Source organism: Bos indicus x Bos taurus, chromosome 20 (assembly GCF_003369695.1).
Source record: "Bos indicus x Bos taurus breed Angus x Brahman F1 hybrid chromosome 20, Bos_hybrid_MaternalHap_v2.0, whole genome shotgun sequence".
Classification (NCBI taxonomy): domain Eukaryota; kingdom Metazoa; phylum Chordata; class Mammalia; order Artiodactyla; family Bovidae; genus Bos; species Bos indicus x Bos taurus.
Window position 1 is genome coordinate 29867738 of NC_040095.1, and position 24876 is coordinate 29892613.

The 24876-nt window shown below is 38.4% G+C and overlaps 1 protein-coding gene across 1 annotated transcript; it reads right to left on the reverse strand.

The window, feature by feature from the left end:
• Nucleotides 1-9488: 9488 nt before the first annotated feature.
• Nucleotides 9489-19034, reverse strand: MRPS30 (mitochondrial ribosomal protein S30). Its single transcript, XM_027520185.1, has 5 exons — nucleotides 18376-19034; nucleotides 15698-15843; nucleotides 14266-14371; nucleotides 12403-12579; nucleotides 9489-10027 (listed from the first exon to the last, which is right to left on the reverse strand). The coding sequence occupies exons 1-5, from the start codon at nucleotides 18962-18964 to the stop codon at nucleotides 9738-9740; spliced, it is 1308 nt and encodes a 435-aa protein (XP_027375986.1). The 5' UTR covers nucleotides 18965-19034; the 3' UTR covers nucleotides 9489-9737.
• Between the last annotated feature and the right edge of the window lie 5842 nt (nucleotides 19035-24876).

Sequence of the window (24876 nt, forward strand, 5' to 3'; positions counted from 1 at the left end):
CAGCATCAGTCCTTCCAATGAATAGTCATGGTTGATTTCCTTTAGGACAGGCTGGTTTGATCTCTTTGCTGTCCAAGGGACTCTCAAAAGAGTCTTCACCAGCACAATTCAAAAGCATCAGTTCTTCAGTGTTCAGCCTTCTTTACGGTACAACTCTCACATTCATACATGACTACTGAAAAAAGCAATCTTTGACCACAGGGACCTTTGTGGGCAAAGTGATATCTCTGCTTTTCAATATGTTATCTAGGTTTGTCTTAGCTTTCCTTCTGAGGAGCAAGCATCTTTTAATTTCATGGCTGGAGTCACCATCTACACTGATATAGAGCCCAAGAAAAAAATCTGTCACTGCCTCCACCTTTTCCTTTTCTATTTGCCATGAAGTGATTCAAATAGATGCCATGATCTTAGTTTTTCAATGTTGAGTTTTAAGCCAGCTTTTTCACTCTCCTCTTTCACCCTCATTAAGAGACTTAGTTTCTCTTCACTTTCTGCCATTAGAGAGGTATTATTTGCATATCTGAGGTTGTTGACATTTCTCCTGGCAATCTTGATAATAGCTTGTTATTCATCCAGCCTGGCATTTTGTATGATATACTGCATATAAATAAACAGGGTAACAATATACAGCTTTGATGTACTCCTTTCCCAATTTTGAACCAGCCAGTTTTTCCATATTCGGTTCAGTATGCCAAACCTGGCATACAGGTTTCTCAGGAGACAGGTTCTGGTATTCCCATCTCTTTAAGAATTTTCCACAGTTTGTTGTGATTCACATAGTCAAAGGCTTTAGTGTAGTCAATGAAGCAGAAATAGAAATGTTTTTCTGGAATTCCCTTGCTTTCTCTAGATCCAACAAATGCTGGTGATTTGATCTCTGGTTCCTCTTTTCCTTAAACTCAGCTTGTATATTTGAAAGTTCTCAGTTCCCGTACTGTTTAGCTTGAAGAATTTTGAGCTTTACCTTGCATGTGAAATGAGTGCAATTGTATGGTAGTATGAACATTCTTTGGCATTGCCCTTCTTTGGGACTGGAATGAAAACTGACATTTTCCAGTCTTGTGGCCACTGCTGAGTTTTCCAAATTTGCTGACATATTGAGTGCAGTACTTTAATAGCATCATCTTTTAGGATTTTAAGTGATTTAGCTGGAATTCCATCACCTCCATTAGCTTTGTTCCTTCTAATGTTTCCTGAGGCCCACTTGACTTCACACTCCAGGATGTCTGGCTCTAGGTGAGTGACTCCACCATTGTGGTTTCCCAGGTCATTAAGATCTCTCTTGCATAGTTCTATGTATTCTTGCCACCTGTTCTTAATCCCTTCTACTTCTGTTAGGTCTTACTCTTTCTGTCCTTTATCATGTCCATCCTTGCATGAAATGTTCTTTTGATATCTCCAATATTCTTGAAGAGATCTCTATAGTCTTTCCCATTCTGTTTTCCTCTATTTCTTTGCATTGTTCATTTAAGGCCTTCTTATCTCTCCTTGCTATTCTCTGGAACTCTGCATTCAGTTGGGTTTATCTTTCCCTTTTTCCCTCGTCTTTCACTTTTCTTCTTTCCTCAGCTATTTGTAAAGTCTCCTCAGACAGCCACTTTGCCTTCATGCATTTCTTTTTCTTTGGGATGATTTTGGTCAATGCCTCCTGTACAATATTAGGAATCTCCATCCATAGTTCTTTAGGCACTCTGTCTAGTAAACTAGCCCTTCTGTTGTGTCCATTAACTAAGTTTTCTGTTTATAGGAACCAACTGCTTAGAGTAAGTTAAACATATGTATGATGAAACATTTGAATTTTACTGAATAAAATTTTAAGTAACATACATTCAAGAAATGCTTTTTCAAATATAATTTCATAATAAAGTTGTTTCTGATGGAGTGCAATTTGACATAAGATGGTGGTTCCATATTAGAGTCAATTCATGAAAGAGATCTAGTTTCTTTAGTTAAAATGAATTTTTATTATTAAAAATATGTATTTTCTGGGAAATTTATTAAACTGAAAAATTAAGGAAAAATCACACTAATTTTAATCACCAGGCCTATTCCCAGTTACAATGGTGATGTTAACAGTTCAGCTATGAAACACAAAACTGAAATCGTATTGCAATTTTTAATGTGCTTATAAATATATTTATTTCCGTGAAACTTGATGAGGTCATCTAAGGAAAGATTATGAATAAAAAAGATGGCGCCTAGAGCAGGAGTCTGTGGTATACAAATATTTAAAGAAAAATTAGAAGAACACCAGAGAAATGTGAAAGAATGGTCCAAGAGATAGGAAGAAAACACAAGATGTTCCACTGAAGGCAATAAAAGACGCGACTTTAAGAATGGATAGTCATCCACCCCTTCATCAAAGTCAAGTCATTCACTAAAGTCAAGTCAGAGAACTGTCCAGTGATTTTACTACATGAAGGTTAATGATGGCTTGTGTTGGTAAACAGCTTTAGAGGATCCCAAGACCAACTCGACCTATGTATCTCATGAGACTCAACTATAAAATTCCTGAGTTAATGAGCTAAACATGCCTTTCACAAAATAAATGTATAGCAATCAACAGTAGCTATTACAAAGCCATTTTGAAGCGATAAAAGCTATAATTAAAATGAAAAATTCATTCTCAATTACACAAAAATTTAGGCATATATATGAAATGTGATGAAATCTTCATAAAGAAAACTGTACAACTTTGCTGAAATTAAAAAAAAAAAAAAAACTAAATGAGGTATGCCTGATTTCAAACTTGAAAGATTGACTACCTTAAGTTCATTAATTCACATCTATGCAACAAACTTTTTTTGAAGTTTTTTTTGATGGAGACCATATTTTAAAGCCTTTACTGAATTTGTTGCAGTATTGCTTCTGTTTTATGTCTTGGTTTTTTGGCCATGAGGCATGTGGGATCTTAGTTCCCTAACCAGAGATAGAACCTGTACACTCTGCATTGGAAGATGAAGTCTTATCCACTGGACCATCAGGGAAGCCCCTCAAGAAACTTTTGAGTGTTTACTTATATGATTCTAGGCACCTGGTTTGAATCAGCCCATGAGACACATAAAGGTCAAAGCTGGCAATCTTATCTGAACTGGCAGACTTCAATGGGAACATCAGGTACTGTTCACCGTTAAACATCAATTGGGGTTAAATAACAAAGATTTTATTGAAATATCCTTCTATTAATACTTACCCATTTTTATTTGCCTTTTTAAATAAGAATTTTATCAAAAGCCTTATTTTTTTGCATTGAACTACTAAAGTTTGCTATTAGCATATTTCCATACATCAATCCAGTACTGAATTTCATCTCTACTCTATCAGGGTGGATTTTTAAATTACTGTTGAATTCAGTAATGTGGCATTTTATTTAGGATTTCTAAATTTATACAGAAATGCTCATTTTCGGAGGGTATTTTTTTTAATTGAGATGAGTTATTAAAAATGAATTGGGTAGCACTCCAAATTTTAAGTTTTACTTCATGAAAATTTTAAAGAATTCATAGATAAACTGTATTGTTATGACGCCTTGTCAGAAGGTATCTTAGAAGTATTTTCCATTTCTTCCATGGTCCATTTAAGTTTTCCATCTTTACTCAATCATTTCATTTTTCAGGGGAAAATATCCAAGTTTGTTATATACAGTATCTTCTTGTCTATCTAGAGACTCCATCAAGTGTATTACTTTCCCTTTTCCAATTCTAAATGTTTTCTTTTTTCCTCTTGATTAGATTTGCTGGAACAGTAATTCTTTTCCTGACACTGGAGGGCTAGGATAAAGAATCAGTTATTGCATCTACTTGTCAAGTCTGTTCTCTCTTTCAATTCACTGTCTTCTACATTTAATTTTCTTCTGATTTTCTTTCATTTTTGAAAACTCTTTTAGCAAATACTGACTTTATTTCCTTACTGTAAATAAACACATAACATTATAAACTTGCCAATAAGTTTATAATGGCACTCGGAGAAGGCAATAGCAACTCTCTCCAGTACTCTTGCCTGGAAAATCCCATGGCAGGAGGAGCCTGGTGGGCTACAGTCCATGGGGTCGCTAAGAGTCGGGCATGACTGAGCGACTTCACTTTCACTTTTCACTTTCATGCATTGGAGAAGGCAATGGCGACCCACTCCAGTATTCTTGCCTGGAGAATCCCAGGGACAGAGGAGCCTAGTGGGCTGCCGTCTATGGGGTCACACAGTCGGACATGACTGAAGCAACTTAGCAGCAGTAGCAGCAGCAAGTACACTAGTAAGCAGGCTTCAAATATAAGACTGTAAAGCAAGGTTATGATGCTCTTCCAGAGTTGAGATTAGTAAACATTTCTTTGTACTTTATGTTTTATCTTTTAAAGTGTATGTGGCTTGCCCCATTCTACTCCATGTGCGTTACTAGAAAAATAGTTTTTCCAGGTATTAAAGCAAAGTAAGTTGACAACTGCAAAAAGAAGGTGGGTTATGTTTATTCAGTGATTCTCTTACATACCTTCGTGTATTCCTAGGAGTAAATGTATTCAAAATAACTTTGCCTATATCCAACTAGCTTTTATAGGTAGGGTTTGCATTTCAGTCTAAAGTTTTACTTGCACTAATACAATGCTTTCTTGCACAAAGCACAGGGAGGTCCATAGTCCAGATCATATAAAAGTACATCTGACAAAAATGAAAAAATTAGATAACTAGCTTTCACTTTTAGACTGTAATATAGCTCTAGAATTTTATATTGAATATTTGGTGTAAGCAATAACCATTTATGTTTATACTTTTACTTTCAAATGATTAGGTGTCTCCAATTTAAAACTATATTAGCAATTTCTGAATATATTGTGATGCAGAGTTCATGACTTGTATGATTCCTGTTTTTAAGAATTTCTGACACTTTCTGTGGTCTACTAAACAATTTTGTATACATATTCTATCACATTTTAAAAGATCTATTTTGTTTGTAAGATTAAAAATTTTATTAAGTCAAATTTATTAATTATTCCTCATTTTTAGTTACTTCAACTTCTTAAGACTAAGATTTACTTTAAGTAACATTTCACACACTGATTACAATCTGTAATACAAAATGACATTTTAACACTAGATCCTTTTTGTTGCCTTGAATTGTTTGAAATTATAGGTGCTCACCCTGCTTTATGCTTACTTTTGCCTAGTATGACTTTGTATACTCATTTATTCATTTTGAATTCTCTATTCATTGGTTCCTCTATTAAATCACGTGCTAATCAACTACATTTTTAATAAATTTGTAAGAGACTTGGATGTTCTGATATTTTTTCAACTGTCCTAACCTATCTATATATTGGGGCTTCCTAGGTGGCACTAGTGGTAAAGACCCGCCTGCCAACACAGGGAAGTAAGAGGCTCAGTTTCGATCCCTGGGTTAGGAAGATGCCTTGGAGAAGGAAATGGCAACCCACTCCAGTATTCTTGCCTGGAGAATCCCATGGACAGAGGAACCTGGCAGGCTACAGTCCATGGGGCTGCAGAGTCAGACATGGCTGAAGCAACTTAGCAGGCACAACATATTTATCTAGACTAGTCTAGATTTCTTCTGATGTAATGTTTCCCCCAGAAGTCTAAACAATGCTACATTGTTCCCTAATGTTCAGTGTTATATGCAAATGTGATACCAACTAGATTTTGTTTCTTAGTAAACAACTTTTTTCTGGAAATGCTTTTAGAAAACACCCAATTTGGGGTAAACCAAGTAAACACCCAATTCCCAGGTAAATCTTGAACTTTTCACCTTCATTCACAGATCTATCCACTTATTCTTCTTCCTGTTTTTGGAAAATGCCATCTATCAAGAACCAATTCAAATGCTATTTGCTCCAAGGAAAGCTCCTAGGATCCATGCCAGTCAGAATTAACATTTCCTGGGCTTCCCTGGTGGCTCAGACGGTAAAGTGTCTGCCTGCAATGCAGGAGACCTGGGTTCAATTCCTGGGTTGGGAAGATCCCCTGGAGAAGGAAATGGCAATCCACTCCAGCACTCCTGCCTGGAAAATCCCATGGACGGAGGAGCCTGACAAGCTACAGTCCATGGGGTCACAAAGAGTTAGACACCACCGAGCGACTTCACTTTCACTTATCTGAATTTATACCACTGATACACTTCTGTAGCACTGACTAGATCTATAGTGTATCTACCAGACCCTGGAGTCAGACCACCTTGGTTCAAATTCTAATCCTGTGTCTTTCTAGTTGTGTGACCTTCAATAAGTTGTTGTGCTCTCTGTGTAACACATCTGCAAAATGAGAATAACAGCACCTAGCTCCAAAAAAATTTTGATGATTAAATGAGCTGATACCAATAAAGTATCTAAATGATGCTCTAGAATATAGTAAGAGCTATATGAAGCCCTGACATGTATGCACAGGTGTGTTTGTGTAATATGTGTGTTCTACACCATTTGTAATGAGAAAAATTGTCGTGAAAGAGTAAAACATGTGCTACCACAGAGGGAGAAGTATGCAATGGATGGGACAATTAAATGCAATCTGTTTAGACAAGTTTGTGAGATTACTCTGTTTTATGGAAGCAGAAATCAAAGATGGTAACTCAAATTGTCCAAGGTTCAATTAGTTAGAAAGTGAGAGCCCAGACCAAGAGAAATTTTATTTGGAGCTTGCTAAGGCTGTGCCCTCTACATCTGCATTTTCTTTTTACATGAAGGATGAATGAGAATGCAATATCCAAGTTGGAATAAACAGGAACAAGGGTAGGAAACAATATTCCAAGCTTTGGAAACAGATTAAAAAATTAAAGTAAACCTGGAACACTTGGCACCATGTGTCACACAGTAGGCACTTGGCTGAAATGAATTATTAATACAACTTTCAAATATTATTCTTTCAGTTTAGCAATCATTTGCAGTAAATAACCCCTTCTAGCTGAGGCATCTGTTCCATATAACTTGCTCCATTTCCAAGACCTCTGTCTTGAAAGAATGGGAGGAAAGGAGGGAAGGAAGAAGAAAGAAAAAATAGTATTTGTCATTAACTACAGTAAAGAGGTTATATAAAATATTGTGTGTTAGCAAAGTTATACAAACGTTAACTAGGGGGAATTCCCTGGCAGTCCAGTGGTTAGAGCTCCATGCTTCCACTGCAGGGAGACATAAGTTCTACCCTGGTTGGGGAACTAAGATCCTGAATGCCACACAGCATGGCCAAAAAAACAAAAAGCAAAACCAAGAGCAACAACAAAGGTAATTTTTGGATGAACCTTAATTATTAGCAAGAATAACAATTTTACCAACTGACAACTGATTTTGAAACATAGCAAATCTAGTTTCCCAATCTTTGGGACAGAACAAATGCAACTAGCAGAAACATATTAATGTTACTTCTAAGGTCTAAGAACCTAGGTTGCATATAATTCATCAGGTGTATTACTCATCATCTGTGAAACCTTATTAATGTCAGTTTAACTCTCTTGAGTCGGTTTCCTATTTGTACAAAACATTGTTCATGTTTTGGAGGGTTTGTGTAGGGATCTAAAACTCTGTGCCATGTTATTACATAAATATTTAAAAAAAATAACAAAACATGTACATATTCTCAAGCATTTGAATGACTGTCTTTATATTACGTTTAAAACCACAGAAAATGCAGCAGGACCTGTGGAGTCTTCCAGGGAACAGAACTCCTGTATCCCCCATCTCTTATTTATAGAAAAAGCTTTAGTCTCCAAGGCCTTCCCTGAGTTCCAAACAGCAAATTCAATCAGAGAAATGAGACAATATAGAAACAAGCAAAAATAGTCAGACAAGACAATGCTCAAAATACCACACAACTGCACTCATCTTACACACTAGTAAGGTAATGCTCAAAATTCTCCAAGCCAGGCTTCAGCAATATGTGAACCATGAACTTCCTGATGTTCAAGCTGTAATTAGAAAAGGCAGAGGAACCAGAGATCAAATTGCCAACATCCGCTGGATCATGGAAAAAGCAAGAGAGTTCCAGAAAAACATCTATTTCTGCTTTATTGACTATGCCAAAGCCTTTGACTGTGTGGATCACAATAAACTGTGGAAAATTCGGAAAGAGATGGGAATACCAGACCACCTGACCAGCCTCTTGAGAAACCTGTATGCAGGTCAGGAAGCAACAGTTAGAACTAGACATGGAACAACAGACTGGTTCCAAATAGGAAAAGGAGTATGTCAAGGCTGCATATTGTCACCCTGCTTATTTAACTTATACGCAGAGTACATCATGAGAAACACTGGGCTGGAAGAAACACAAGCTGGAATCAAGACTGCAGGGAGAAATATCAATAACCTCAGATATGCAGATGACACCACCCTTATAGCAGAAAGTGAAGAAGAACTAAACAGCATCTTGATGAAAGGGAAAGAGGAGAGTGAAAAAGTTGGCTTAAAGCTCAACATTCAGAAAACGAAGATCATGGCATCCAGTCCCATCACTTCATGGCAAATAGATGGGCAAACAGTGGAAACAGTGGCTGACTTTATTTTTGGGGTCTCCAAAATCATTGCAGATGGTGACTACAGCCATGAAATTAAAAGATGCTTACTCCTTGGAAGGAAAGTTATGACCAACCTAGACAGCATATTAAAAAGCAGAGACATTACTTTTTCAACAAAGGTCCATCTAGTCAAGGCTATGGTTTTTCCAGTAGTCATGTATGGATGTGAGAGTTGGACCATTAAGAAAGCTGAGTACCAAAGAATTGATGCTTTTCAACTGTGGTGTTGGAGAAGACTCTTGAGAGTCCCTTGGACTACAAGGAGATCCAACCAGTCCATCCTAAAGGAGATCAGTCCTGGGTGTTCATTGGAAGGACTGATGTTGAAGCTGAAACTTCAATACTTTGGCCACCTGATGCTGCAAAGAGCTGACTCATTTGAAAAGACCCTGATGCTGGGAAAGATTGGGGGCAGGAGGAGAAGGGGACGACAGAGGATGAGATGGTTGGATGGCATCACCGACTCCATGGACATGAGTTTGGGTAGACTCCGGCAGCTGGTGATGGACAGGGAAGCCTGGTGTGCTGCAGTTTATGGGGTTGCAAAGAGTTGGACATGACTGAGAGACTCAACTGAACTGACGACAAAATAAAACAGTCATAAAACAAAGTCAAAGACCTTTAGTTCCTCCTTGAGGGTTATAGTTAATATTCTGAGACCCCAGCCAGGTTGGAATCAGGTTGATAATGTTGACTCCCAAAATACCACCTGATTATCTCATTACCATCCAATCAGAATAAGGTCCACAATCTGATCAGGCACCCTGCTTCCCTCCTCCTTCCCTAGCATAAAAACTAAAATTCTATCTCAAATTAAAATCATTCTTTAGGACATTAATTTGTCATCTTCTCAGCTTGCTGGCTTTCCAAATAAAGTCATTTTTCCTTGCCCCAACTCCTTGTCTCTCAGATTACTGGCCTATCATGCAGTGAATGGTATGCAGTAAGTGATATGCGCTTACACACAGAAACAAGTAACACCAAGTATTGAAGATTATTCTATTAGTCTCATCAGTTAGCCACATATGAATGAAATTATTTAAATCAACATACTGTATCTAAAATTAAATCTCTTAGTACTTTGAGCAAAATGAAAGGTCTAATCACAGGTTAACATAAAGAAACATTTGTCTCAAAATCAATGTATTTACTATTTAACAGAAGTCTCATTGCCAAAATTCCTTTTATTGTTCCTTCAGTGAAATTTAAGTATTCCCAAAGCAAATGTTTTTTCTTAATTTACCAACAGCTGTGCTTTGTCTTCTTCTGGTCTATTTAGTAGAAAGTGAACTAACTGAAGTAAAACGTCATCATTAAAACCTTTGACATCATTATCTTCAATTGTTTCATAAAGAGGCATACTTTGTGTTCCCCAACATATATTTTTACGAGGGTTGTTTTGATCAGCTTGCGCAGTCAGTGCTAAAGTGTTTAACTGGTAACAGAAAAAGGAGAAGTATTTTCCATCCGTGATCACACCCTGGGAGACAAAAGGTCGAGTAACGTCTGCTTCACTCCAGAATCCTGTAGAAGAAAAGTTATGCTGAAACTCATATACAGAATATATTTTACCAAAACAAAACACGCACACTAGAGGATATAAAATACCTCCTATAAACTGGATATTTTACCTGCCAAATTTCTAAAGATCTCAATGTTTTCGCTATCTTCTCCATCCTAATTCTATATTCCATTTCTGCATCAAGAACTATTTCCTTCCTTCCAGGAGCCACAAAGTTCATGATACACCTTTTCAACAACTTTGGACTTCATCAGATTTCAACCTTAACTCACTTCACCTAAGAAGAGAAGTGAGGTCCATTTATGCAGAGGTCTCCACGTCATTATTCACCAACCCTAAATACGTTCAAATTTCCCTTATACCAGCAGCATCTACCACCCAATAACCGGTACAGACATTTATTTCACCAAATCTACAAAAAAAAAAGCCCTCAGAAAAACCCTTGACTTTCTAAGAACTTCAACCATGTAGTTATCAGATGAATTCTATGTCTTAATTTATAATTCAAAATCGGTTTTATGAGTTGTTTTCATTCTGCCTAGTGTATTTTATGTCATCATAAGGTTCTAGGATATCTGAATATCTTTATTATTCAAATTTTCTGGCTGTTTCTTGGTCCAGGCTGACTAGCTTTAATACTTTTAAATTCAAGGGGCATGCAGTAAGTTGTACATTTTGCCACATATATATATCAACTTTAATGAAGGCAGCCAATAAACAGTATTGTTAAAATACAGAATTAATTATAATATAAAAAGAAGTACTTTATTTTTCATGAATAAACTATGCCATTCTAACATCTTCAATAAAGTTTCCTCTTAATTTTTCTGATTGTCTACTTGTATTCCTACTCTTGTCTAGTTAGTTCTATTATAAAGACATAAGTCAACAATTGTGAGTATGAGGTTAAAAATACATATACAAAGGAAAAAAAAGGTGAGCCTGGCAATAATTAAATCACTGTTAAAACTCCTCCTGGATGTTTATATAAGAGTAGCAGCACCACACTCCAGTACTCTTGCCTAGAGAATCCCATGGACAGAGCCTGGTAGGCTGCAGTCCATGGGTTCGCAAAGAGTCGGACACGACTGAGCGACTTCACTTTCACTTTTCACTTTTATGCACTGGAGAAGGAAAAGGCAACCCACTCCAGTGTTCTTGCCTGGAGAATCCCAGGGACAGGGGAGCCTGGTGGGCTGCCGTCTATGGGGTCACACAGAGTCGGACACGACTGAAGCGACTTAGCAGCAGCAGCAGCAACAACCTAGGTATGCATTCTATTACTTCTGGTTTTGTAACAAAAGTTAAGTGGCTCCCAATGGGCTCTGAAAGTCCTCTGTGACATGCCTCCAGCTCCCTCTATCTCACTCCAGCTCCCTATCTTCATTCTCCCACTCCCTTTCTTCATCAGCCTTCATGATGTTCCTTAAACACTTCAAGTCTGTTCCTACCTCAGAGCTACCTGTCATTCCCTTTGTCTGGAAGTGTCCTTCCTCCAAGTTTATGCAAAGAGGGCTCCTCATCCTCAGGTTTCTGTTCAAATGAAAATCTTTAGAGACCTCCCTTGAATTAACTAACTCTAAACGTCTAAAGTGATTCTACCCCATGCCTCATTTATACCTGTACCCTATGCACATTCTACCCTCCATCTAGTATATTCTCTTCAGAGCATCACCACTAATTGGAAGATTCCCTGAAGAAGGGAATGGCTATCCACTCCACTATTCTTGCCTGGAGAATTCCCATGGACAGAAAAGCCTGATGGGCTACAGTCCATAGGGCCACATAGAGTTGGACATGACTGAAGTGATTAATACTTTCTGAAACACTACATGTTTACTATCTTTTACTATCCCTACTATAATATAAGCTCCAGGAAAGCAGGATCTCTCTCATTCAACACTGTATCTCCAAGGCCAACAGTGCCTGGTACGTAAAAACCATAAGCCATTAACTGAATGAACTGTCTCCCAATCTACACCCTAGATATGGTCCTCAAAGAAATTATACATGATAACTGTGATTTAATCTAAAATTTAATCCATGAAAGCAGTTCATTTTCTAGTTTCAGAAAGCTGTTATCATCCAGAGTTGATTCAGTTAGCTAGTCTTTGAAATATTTGAGAATATCATCAGAAAAAAATGCATTCACACAAAAATGGTCAAAGTAAAAGATGATGGTAACTACCAAAGTGTCACTAACCAACTACAAATGTAAAATATTTAATTATGGATTTTAAAACAATTGCATTGTGTGCTAATGCAAGTTTTCAAAATGTTAAGATTCTACCTACATTTTAACCTAAAGAAAATAATTTGACCTGCTAAATTCTTAAAATGTTTCCCAATAACATTGATGCCATAAAACTAGTTTTACCTTGATACATAGCCTGTGCTCCAGTCCAAGCGAAAAGGCTTGCAATAGCATTAGCTCTAAAAATGACTTCTATCTGATCAGCACAGTTTTGTTTCAAAAGCCTTTCCCTTTTTAATTTGTCAGGTAGCAGATGAAACTGGGTATGTCCATAACAGAGTGGATCTGCTGTCTTTGTTCCTGAAAGCAAAATAAAAACATTTCAGATGAAACGCACAAGTAGGGAATCTAGAAACACGTCCTCAGTATTTACTTCAAATGCATATATCTCTACTCATTATGTGATCAGCACTCAAAATATACGAATAGAAAGCTTGGTTTACTTATTGTTTATAAAAAATTTCACCTGAAAGTAAAATCTGCCAGCTATCATCATCAATCCAAAGAATATATGTAAAATTTATAATTCCCTATTATGTCAGTTTTCTCAAACTCCTTGGTCATCATTGGGCAATTTGTTATTCTCCCGGTCATATTCACCAAAGGATGCAAACATTTCATAACTTTAAAAACTTTCTTTACAATGCTGACATTCTTGATTTTAGTGGAAAGTGTTTTCAACCAAAAGTTCCCCATAATTCACTCTCCAAGACCACCACAGTGATTGATATAGGACTGATAAAACAGTTCTGGAGGACCAGCATACAGCTGCTTTCTTAAAAATGTTTTTCAGTGAGCTAGGAATTAATAAACAGGGAAAAAATAGCCAAAGTGTAAGCTGCATGAGGGCAGAGACTAATTTTTATATTCCTGATGGTTATCATAGTTTGTTATACAAATAAGAGGTTTTTGTTGAAAAAATTCAATCACTACCTCAAATTCAGCTCTATACTTTTTCATTTTTGAAAAAACATACTTTTCCATATAAATAACAAATAAACAAAGCATAACATGTATAACTATTTTTTATGTTTTTTAAATTATGGTAAAAGTCACATTAAAACATACTATTTTAACCATATTTAACTGTATAGTTCAGTGGCACTAAAGGGATTAATCTCCAAAATAAACAATTAGCTCATGCAGCTCAATATCAAAAAACAAATAACCCAATCAAAACATGGACAGAAGACCTAAATAGACATTTCTCCAACAAAGGCATATAGATGGCCAAAAGTCACATGAAAAGATGCTCAGCATCACTGATTATTAGGGAAGCGCAAAAGAAAACTACCATGAGGTACCACTTCATACCAGTCAAAATGGCTATCATCAAAAATACACAACAAATGCTGAAGGTGTGGTGACAGGGCAACTTTCCTACACCGTTGGTGGGAATGTAAATGGATATATTCACTATGGGGAACAGCATGGAGATTCCTTTAAAAATTAAGAACAGAAATACCATGTGACCCAGCAGTCCCACTCCTTAGCACATATCTGGAGAAAACCAGAACTGCAAAAGATACATGAATCCCAATGTTCATAGCAGCACTATTTACAAAACCAGGATGTGCAAGCAACCTAAATATCCTTCAACAAAAGAATGGATAAAGAAAATGTGGTGTGTTAGTGTGTGTATATATATATATATATACATGTATGTGTGTGCGCATGTGTGTGCAATGGAAAATTAGTCATAAAGAGGAAAAGAAATGTGTCATTTGCATGGACCTAGTGACTTTCAGGCAGAGTAAAGTTAAATCAGAACTATAACTGTTTTTTAACCTTAAATACTGTAATTGAATAGAAACATAAAATTTTAAATGATAAGTTAAAAGAATATTTTCTTTCAATTTTCATGTATATTGCAACCTGAGATGAGTTACATTGCTCATGGACAGGCTGAACTTCTCAGTCATCAAAAATTAATTATGCAAATTTGCACAGGACACTTTGAACACATTTATTAAACGAGAAACTTACCAATAAAGATGGCATTTTCATATTGCCGTTTGAATAATGGGAGTTTGTCTGGCTTACAATTTTTAACAGGGACTTCTACAGGTACAGAATAATCCAGTGGCACAAACTTAAAGAAAAAAGTCATAAGTAAATTCACAGCAACACTAGCATATATTTTACTCACATTCTTAATAGTTAAAAATCTTAAATGATTAAACTCTACCATCTAATGATGGGCCAAATCTAGCCAGCTAACTGTTTTTCCAAATAAAGTTTTACTGGAACACAGTCATGTAAATTCATTTATATATGGTACAGGGCTATTTTTACATGATAAGAACTGAGAATGCAACAGAAACTTATGGCCCCTAAAGCCTAAAATATTTACTATTTGGACCTTTGCAGAAGAAATGTGTCAACCTCTGACATGGACAAACAGATAATATTCAGAATACACTTGCTTTCTCCAAAAGAACTGGATACCTGTAAAATGAATACTTCTAGCTGTAAAAATGCGATTTACAATGAGATAGGATAGTTCACTATAAATTATAATCATAAACTATCATCAGCATTTTTATATTGAGAAAATGAAAAGATTTGTATGGTCCTAAAACCTGATGTCTTAACCTCACTTAAAATTATTACCTGACCTCTGCAGAATATACAGTTAAAAAGCTGAAAAAGCATTTCAGATGAGATGTACTCCAAATACACTTGAAAGGAAAGGGCTCTACCCAAAGCTTTTCACCCTTCCTAACCCATTACCTAGCACAGGGGTCCCCGACTCCTGGGCTGTGGACAGGTACTGGTCCACGGCCTGTCAGGAACCGGGCTGTAAAGCAAGAGGTGCGCAGCAGGTGAGCAAAGCCCTGTCTGTATTTACAGCTGCTCCCCGTGGCTCACAATACTGCTTGAGATCACAAACAACAGTGGTCTTAAAAATATGTTTGAGACAACTTCAAATCTCCATATGTTTAGGCAAGGCAGATTATCAAACCGCCACTTCCATTTTCCATATCAAAAGCCTACTTCCATTTCCAACATCCTATCTTTGTGAAGCAGGGTTTTCTGCAGTGACAGTAGGCAAAACGAAATTACAGACAGGACATAAGCAACATACTTCTGGTGTCACGGTCTCCCATCACCCCGATGGGACTGTCCAGTTGTGGCAAACAAACTCAGGGCTCCCACTGACTCTGCATTATGGTGAGTTCTATAATTATTTGATTATATATCACAACTTAATAATAATAGAAATTAAGTGCACAATAAATGTAACACACTTGAATCATCCTGAAATCATTCCCCACCAACTCCTGCCCCAAGTCCAGGGAAATACTATCTCCCACAAAAACCAGTCCCTGGTGTCAAAAAAGTTAGGGACCACTGACCTAGCATGCTGATACTTCCTCTTCAACTGTCCACAGACACATAAGCAATACATCCTTACCTCAGGGAGTTGTCTGGATATTCGAATCTGGTTGTGTGGTTTATCATTTATTTGGTATCGCACAGCATCAACTCGACCTTTCCGATGACCACCAGGAATAATTTCTTCACCTCGCAACCAGTAGAAGTGAACTGGGCGGTTACAATCTATCAAAAGATATTCAAAACATTTTTATCTGATAATCTGAATAAATCTAGTTATTCTCAGAATACCAGGCTCAGCAATACAGAATTTAAGAACAACTGTGCTAATTGAAAATACACCAAAAGTTACCCTTTGGTATAAATTAAAGTTTGAATTATGTGATAACTTAAACAATCACAACATAAACATAAGGCTTAAACTATTATTCTCTACCTGTGCCACAGTGCATTAAGCGTGGTGACCAAAGAAGTTTCTTTTTTTTTTTTTAATTTATTTTTTTAATTTTATTTTATTTTTAAACTTTACATAATTGTATTACAAAGCCACAGTTATCAAGACAGTATGGTACTGGCACAAAGACAGAAATATAGATCAATGGAACAAAATAGAAAGCCCAGAGATAAATCCACGCACATATGGACACCTTATCTTTGACAAAGGAGGCAAGAATATACAATGGAGAAAAGACAATCTCTTTAACAAGTGGTGCTGGGAAACCTGGTCAACCACTTGTAAAGAATGAAACTAGAACACTTTCTAACACCATACACAAAAATAAACTCAAAATGGATTAAAGATCTCAACGTAAGACCAGAAACTATAAAACTCCTAGAGGAGAACATAGGCAAAACACTCTCTGACATACATCACAGCAGGATCCTCTATGACCCACCTCCCAGAATATTGGAAATAAAAGCAAAAATAAACAAATGGGACCTAATTAAACTTAAAAGCTTCTGCACATCAAAGGAAATTATTAGCAAGGTGAAAAGACAGCCTTCAGAATGGGAGAAAATAATAGCAAATGAAGCAACTGACAAACAACTAATCTCAAAAATATACAAGCAACTCCTACAGCTCAACTCCAGAAAAATAAACAACCCAATCAAAAAATGGGCCAAGGAACTAAATAGACATTTCTCCAAAGAAGACATACAGATGGCTAACAAACACATGAAAAGATGCTCAACATCACTCATTATCAGAGAAATGCAAATCAAAACCACTATGAGGTACCATTTTACACCAGTCAGAAGTTTCTCAGTTAAGAATAAACACAAAATAAGAGCAACAGCAATCTCACTAACCAGATATAAAAAGTTTAGTAAGAGTTACAGCTGTCTCATGAATTACTAATTCAATCTTCACAATAATTCTCAAAGATATGTATAAGTTTTAGTATTAGTCACTCAGTCCTGTCCGACTTTTTGTGACCCCGTGGACTGTAGCCCGCCAGGCTCCTCTGTCCATGGGATTCTCTAGGCAAAAATACTGGAGTGGGTTGCCATTTCCACCTCCAGGGGACCTTCCCAACTGTACATAAAGGTTGCCATCATCTCCATTACATACAAGAGGAACCTAGGTCTTGAGCAGATTAAGTCAACTTTCCCAGGCCATCAATCATGAGCAAAAGTCTGTGATGTTTCCCTGGAGACCACTTCATTCCCAACTGGCAGGGAAGTAACAAGCACACTACAAGACTCAGTTGAACATACACCTACAGTTATAGTAACATTAACTCAATAAATATTTATTAAGATACCTACAGGGGTAGCAGATACAAAATAATGAACGCTTCAGAAACACTGATCTTTAAAATACTATCCATTAATTATTTTTCAACCCTGCTTTTAACAGTAAAACAGAAGTTTTACTGTTTATTGGAAACCCAAAATGAATGGGTTTGAAGCCTGTCCTCCAAATCTACTAGCAATAGGTTCTTTGACTAAATGCACTTTATGACTCTGTGCTTTGGGTTTGTTTGGTTTTAATGAATACAGTGCTACCTACTGTAAAGTTATCGCAAGGATTAAATTTGGCACATATAAAATACAGAACAAGGTCAGGCATACAGAAAGTGCTGAATATACGTTAGGTATTTTAATCAATACCATCTTTAATCTTAACAGTTCTATAACCAAGTGGTACTATTATCGTATTCTCACCTTGAAAATAAGGAAAAACTAGGCCAAAATCGGTTTATAAACCGCCAAAAGGTCAGTAACTTGGTGGAAGAGCGAAAAGGCAACCAGAGGTCTGTCCCGCTCTCTAGGAGCCCCTTTTTTTAACCAACACTACTCTTCCATTTGGCTGGACCTTCACTAAGCACTACAGTTAGTAAGTGGAGACACAGACACGGCAACCCAGTCTCCGGACGCGGCCCCTAGCTAGGAGCGAAAGGACTGGGAAAGAACTGACCAAGCAGAAAGAAATGAAGAGGGGGCAAATTTGGCCCAGAGAGAGACCTTACCAGGCTTCCCAGGTGGCGCTAGTGGTAAAGAACCCGCCTGCCAATACAGAAGACAGGAGAGTCGGCTCCATCCCTGGGAGGGGAAGATCCCCTGGAGCAGGGTACAGCAACCCACTCCAGTATTCTTGGCTGAAAAATTCCATGGACAGAGGAGGCTGGCGAACTACAGGCCATGAGGCAGCAGAGAGTCGGACACTACTGAAGCGACTTGGCACGCAACCACGCACCCACGGTCCCCTACTATCCCCACCTCCCCCGCCCCGAAAGGCGGCCCGAGGCTTACCGAGGGCGGCGGCAGCCAGGACGGGATTGTAAGCGCTGAGCAAGCCGGTGAGGGAAGGTACCAGTTGGTCCAAGAAGGGTGAGGCGACGGCGTAGCGTTCCTGGTAGATGGGCGCACGCTTCTTGCGCCGCAGAAAAAAATGCTCCTGCAGGAGACAGTCACAGACGGCCGCGCGCAGGGCAGCAAGGTCCACAACCTGCGCGGGCTCCCGATCTGGCTGGGCCTGCGGCGGCGGTAGCCCCGAAAGGAACACGGTCTTGGTGAAGCTCTGGTACCAGCGGTCAGCGTTCAGGGCGAAGGTCTGCGGGTAAACTACGTATTTCATGAACTGCATCTTCGTAAGAATTCGCAGCTTCTCGTCCACTGACTTGGCCGCGTGCACCGTGGCCTGCCATCGCTCCACTCGCCGCTGCCGTGCCGCCTTGCTGTCGGCAGTTAGGGAGGCCACGATCGGCGGGTAGCGCGCGACTGGGGCCGCCTTGACATCTGATCCGGTCACTTCTGGAGCCGTGACGGTGGCCTCGGCCGCGGTGTGCAATGACAGCCCTGGACTACGGAGCACAAACCTCCAGCACCTGGTCGCCGCCATCTTTTCCTGGGGTTCGGTCCCAGAGGTCAACTTTAGCAATTGTCCCTGCCTTCTTGCCGTAAGAACCAATCAAAAGGTGGAATCTGAGCCAGTTTGGGGCGGATGATTCTTAGTGGGCTTGAGAAACCTTACGTCATTCACTTCTTAGCCAATCATAGAGCTTCTACAGCTTGGTTTTTTTCGTGAACTTAGGAGTTTGTTGGTGAAAGGAAGAACTCGTGCACCGATAGGTTTTCCGAGATGTGGCGGGGAGGTGTGAAACTTTTAAATAGGGTATGCTGCCGGTGAAGGCAATGGCACCCCACTCCAGCACTCTTGCTTGGAAAATCCCATGGACGGAGGAGCCTGGTGGGCTGCAATCCATGGGGTCGCTAAGAGTCGGACGCGACTGAGCGACTTCCCTTTCACTTTTCACTTTCATGCATTAGAGAAGGAAATGGCAACCCACTCCGGTGTTCTTGCCTGGAGAATCCCAGGGACTGTGGAGCCTGGTGGGCTGCCGTCTATGGGGTCGCACAGAGTCAGACACGACTGAAGCGACTTAGCAGCAGCAGCAGCCTGTTTAGAAACAGGGCAAAATTTTGGCCAGAAACACTTTAGGAACATTCTTGAGCGAAACCTCTTTCCCTTGGCTAAATTTGCTCGTTTCATTTTTGGATATAATAACATCATTTTTCTATTTTAGTTCTTGGGGTTAAGACCTGTTATTGAAAATACTGATCTAACATGTTTTTTGATACATGCTTACTTTTCAAATGATGAAAGCATCCCTCATAGATGACTAGTGCTAATTTTTAGGAAAATAATTCCGTATCAATCTCTATGCTAGTTGATATGTAGTTTAATGATATAATTCACAAAAAGAGGAGTATACTTTTACTTGGGTTTAACTTAAAAAAAAAAAGGAAATAAAAACTATTAAGGAATTGTGTTTAAGTTTTGCATTGTGTTAAAAGCAGTGATTATTTCAACATAAGTTGGTCCCTACTACTCTGTGAGCTCCTTGAAGTAGGGACTGTTTTATTTTTGATTCTTCAGTGGCCAATTAATCTTGCATAGTGGGTACTTACCAAATATCTGCTGAAAAAATTCATTACAATCAGTAAAACTATTAATATAAGGTCATTTCAGGTGACTTATCTACTCGCATTCCTATCTTAATTAGGAGCTGGAATATTTATTTGGATTTACTGCAACAATCCTTGAGGGTATTAAAAACCAAACATTTTGTTACTAAAAGGAAGTTATAATTTGTATTCCTTTAAGCTATAACAGGTGATACAATTTAACTCTATAAAGTTGCGAGTGTATTAAACTGACAGATACCATAAATTAATTATTTTTTTCATTAAGTCTTTAATATTTGAGCAAAGGCTCAAAGGAAGTGAGAAGTGAATCATGACTTGAGAAAAGAGAATTCTGTCAGAAGGAATAGTTGGCACAGAGGCCCTGAGATGGGGATATGCCTGAGATGGGAATATGCCTGGTGGGTTGAAGAATAAGAGGAGGGCAGTGTGGTTGAAGGGAAGTGATGGAGGGGAGAGTAGTAGGAAATGGAATTAGGAAGGAAAGAAGCCAGAATTTATAGGTTCCTAAAGGCAATATCTAGGATCGCTAGGACTCTTAGCTAATACTCAGAGGAGTAAGAATCCAGTGGAGTGTTCCACTCAGAGGGATGCATGGTGTGACTTAGGTTTTTTTTTTTTTGTTTTTTTTTTAAATTACTCTATGCATTAGGCTTTTTAATACCATAAGCTGGGGACCTAACAACAGAAATTTATTTTCTTATGGTTCTAAAGGCTGGAAATTCAAGATGAAGGTGCCAGCATACTTGGGTTCTGGTGAGAGCTCTCTTCCTGGCATGAATTCAACTCCCCACTTGCTGTGTCCTCACATGGTAAAAACTGAGCTCTCCTGGGCCTCTTATTATAAGGAGAGAGGCCTATCATATTAGAGCCCTACCCTTAAGACCATGTTTAACATTAATTTCTTCCAAAAACCTCTCTCTCCAAGTACAGTTACATTGGAGGTTAGAGCATAAACGTAGGAATGCTAGAGAGACACAATTCAGTCCATATCACTCTGACTGATTTGGAAATAGATTATAAAATATCAAATTTGGAAGCAGAGAAATCAATTAGAAGACAGTTTGCCATATTTCAGGCAAAAACTCAGTGACTTTAAGAGACAATAGCAGTGAAGATAGTGGGAGTGATCATAGATCTTGAATTTAATGTAGGTAAGAGAAAGTATCTAAAATTTGGGGCCTAAGCAGTGGAATGAGAAAAGGCCAATGGACAAGAAATGCATTTTTCCTTTAATCTCTCATCTTTTTTTTGGAAGGAGAGAAGGCAGCAGGAAAGTGGATTTAAGATTTGGGGAAGGAATAGAATCTGTGAAACATATATTTATCTATATATGTTTATTTAGTTGACATTCTCCTGGAAGAAAATAGATATTATGATCTTCCCTACTAAGGTTGTTACTGGCCTTAGATTTTAACTATTATAGATAAGGGACTTCCCTGGTGGTCCAGTGGTTAATAATTCACCTTCCAATGCAGGGGAAGCAGGTTTGATCCCTGGTGGGGGAACAAAGAGCCTACATGCTGTGGTGCAACTAAGCCTGCCCTCCACAACAACTGAGCCTTTGCATCCTAGAGTCCACACACCACAGCCAGAGAGATGTCCATGTGCCGCAACCAAGATCCCGCAACTGGGACCTGCTGCAGTCTAATAAATAAATATTAAAAGAATACTAAATAAAGTATTATGGTCAAAAGCCACGGCATTCTCCAATGGCTTTTTGAAACCTGCTTAAGTTGTCACAGTCCTGGTGGTTCTATATATGTGCTTGTGATAAGTTGCTTTAGTTGTGTCTTGACTATTTGCGACCCCACGAACTGCAGCCCACCCACGAGGCTCCTTTGTCTATGGGATTCTCCAGGCAAGAATACTGGAGTGGGTTGCCATGCCCTCCTCCGGGGAAATCTTCCTGACCCAGGATTCAAACTCACGTCTCTTATGTCTCCTGCATTGGCAGGCGGGTTCTTTAGCACAGGGCCACCTGGGATTTCTAGTGAAATTGTGCCTGAACATTTTGTATTGAAATACAAATTATTTAATTAAATTGCTATGTTTTTATTTCCTCCTATATTATAGTGGGGTTATTAGATAGATATAACTTCATGGGTATAGTAGGTTATCTATAAATATTATTCCAGGACAGTAAAGTGAGGGTTATAAATTATTGTTATGAAGAGGGAGCAGCAGGTCTGATACGGTTGAGAAATTTTAACATAGAAAGTCTATATTTATAGTTAGATATGAGGAAAAAAATGAAAATAATGTTCTTTTCCCATAGGTCCAACATATGATACTTCCATGCATCTATGGAAGTATGTTGTCTTCCCTAAACCATTCTCTTTGCTGTTTTGAAATCTCTTGTTTGAGATTCAGGCTCAGCTCCAGCACTTTAACTTTCCTTATTTAGAAAACTAAGTTAATAAAACCCACCTTACAGGTTTGCTGTGGGGATTTAATGATGTGGCATATGTAAAATGATACAAAACATTTGCAAAGTACCAACCAGTTTATGTGTGCCAATGTTTTTAATTCCTTAAGCAACACTCTAAATCAGAGCCTAGATTTTCCCAAGGTAAGGGATCTATTTGCTCATGCTTATTAAGGGCCAGAACTGGCATTAAACCGTGATCTGTGACCATGAAGCCCATGCTCTTTACACCAGTGGTTTTGAAAACTAGAACGATGAGCTCCAGGAATTCTTAAAAGGTGAGAAATCAGCTTGCTAAGCTTATATGCACAATTCAGAAATAATAGGAAATTGAGATATATGAAATTCACTTAACACAATTGTTAAGTGAAGTTGAGATATATGTATCTACTTAACACAAAATGAAAGATTTCAGAATCTTGTGCATTTATTTTGACTAGTCCATGAATTTTCCCATCTCACAAATAAACAATGAGAGAGAAACTGAAATATTTCCTTGTGGCCTCAAAAATATCAGAGATACAGGAGCATAGCAGAGTTTTAAGTTTGAGAAACTACAGAACAGAAGGTCATAATGGACTTCTTAAAAATAATGTTGACTTGATCTCAGACTAAAACCTCAGTTCAGTCGTCCAGTCGTGTCCGACTCTTTGCGACCCCATGAATCACAGCACACCAGGCCTCCCTGTCTATCACCAACTCCCAGAGTTCACACAGACTCACGTCCATTGAGTCAGTGATGCCATCCAGCCATCTCATCCTCTGTCGTCCCCTTCTCCTCCTGCCCCCAATCCCTCCCAGCATCAGAGTCTTTTCCAGTGAGTCAACTTTTCGCATGAGGTGGCCAAAGTACTGGAGTTTCAGCTTCAGCATCATTCCTTCCAAAGAAATCCCAGGGCTGATCTCCTTCAGAATGGACTGGTTGGATCTCCTTGCAATCCAAGGGACTCTCAAGAGTCTTCTCCAACACCACAGTTCAAAAGCATCAATTCTTCAGCATTCAGCCTTCTTCACAGTCCAACTCTCACATCCATACATGACCACAGGAAAAACCATAGCCTTGACTAGACGAACCTTTTTTGGCAAAGTAATGTCTCTGCTTTTCAATATGCTATCTAGGTTGGTCATAACTTTCCTTCCAAGGAGTAAACGTCTTTTAATTTCATGGCTGCAGTCACCATCTGCAGTGATTTTGGAGCCCAAGAAATAAAGTCTGACACTGTTTCCACTGTTTCCACATCTATTTCTCATGAAGTGATGGGACCAGATGCCATGATCTTCATTTTCTGAATGTTGAGCTTTAAGCCAACTTTTTCACTCTCCACTTTCATCTTCATCAAGAGGCTTTTTAGTTCCTCTTCACTTTCTGCCATAAGGGTGGTGTCATCTGCATATCTGAGGTTATTGATATTTCTCCCAGCAGTCTTGATTCCAGCTTGTGTTTCTTCCAGTCCAGCGTTTCTCATGATGTACTCTGCATGGAAGTTAAATAAGCAGGGTGACAATATACAGCCTTGATGTACTCCTTTTCCTATTTGGAACCAGTCTGTTGTTCCATGTCCAGTTCCAACTGTTGCTTCCTGACCTGTATACAAATTTCTCAAGAGGCAGATCAGGTGGTCTGGTATTCCCATCTCTTTGAGAATTTTCCACAGTTTATTGTGATCCACACAGTCAAAGGCTTTGGCATAGTCAATAAAGCAGAAATCGATGTTTTTCTGGAACTCTCTTGCTTTTTCCATGATCCAGCAGATGTTGGCAATTTGATCTCTGGTTCCTCTTCCTTTTCTAAAACCAGCTTGAACATCAGGAAGTTCACGGTCACATATTGCTGAAGCGGTCATAGATTATGCAGGGGAATGGAGAAAGTTGACTCTCATGTATATATTTGTATCATGTGTATATGTCAGCAAATAATCATGTATCTAATTCTACTTCTAAGAAATAAGAGCACTTTAACTTCCATGATCAGGATATAGTCCTCCATTATAGTGAACAATTCTGAGGCATTAGTGTCCTAAAACATATATAACAACAGCAGCAGCAGCAAAATATGGTCATGGCACAGAATAATTCATTAAATGAAAAATAGCCATTGGATCTACCATCCATATCAGTAGCATACTGTTACAAAAGTTTTCCCACAGAATATGTCTTTAGAAAAATCCCACCAAAAATGTTCACCCCTGTGCACTGTCAAATTTTGTAGGAAAAGGTGGGGCATTTTTCTTACTGACTGATATTTCACATCATGATTATAAAACAGCACTGAGCTTTCATGTTACAGTGATTTGTTTTGAAAGATAAGAGTGAATGGATAAATAATCCACAAATTAGACTTCTAAGAACAAAGTGTAAGTTTGTAGTTACTGTTGCTGTGTGTGGTCAAGCAGTACACA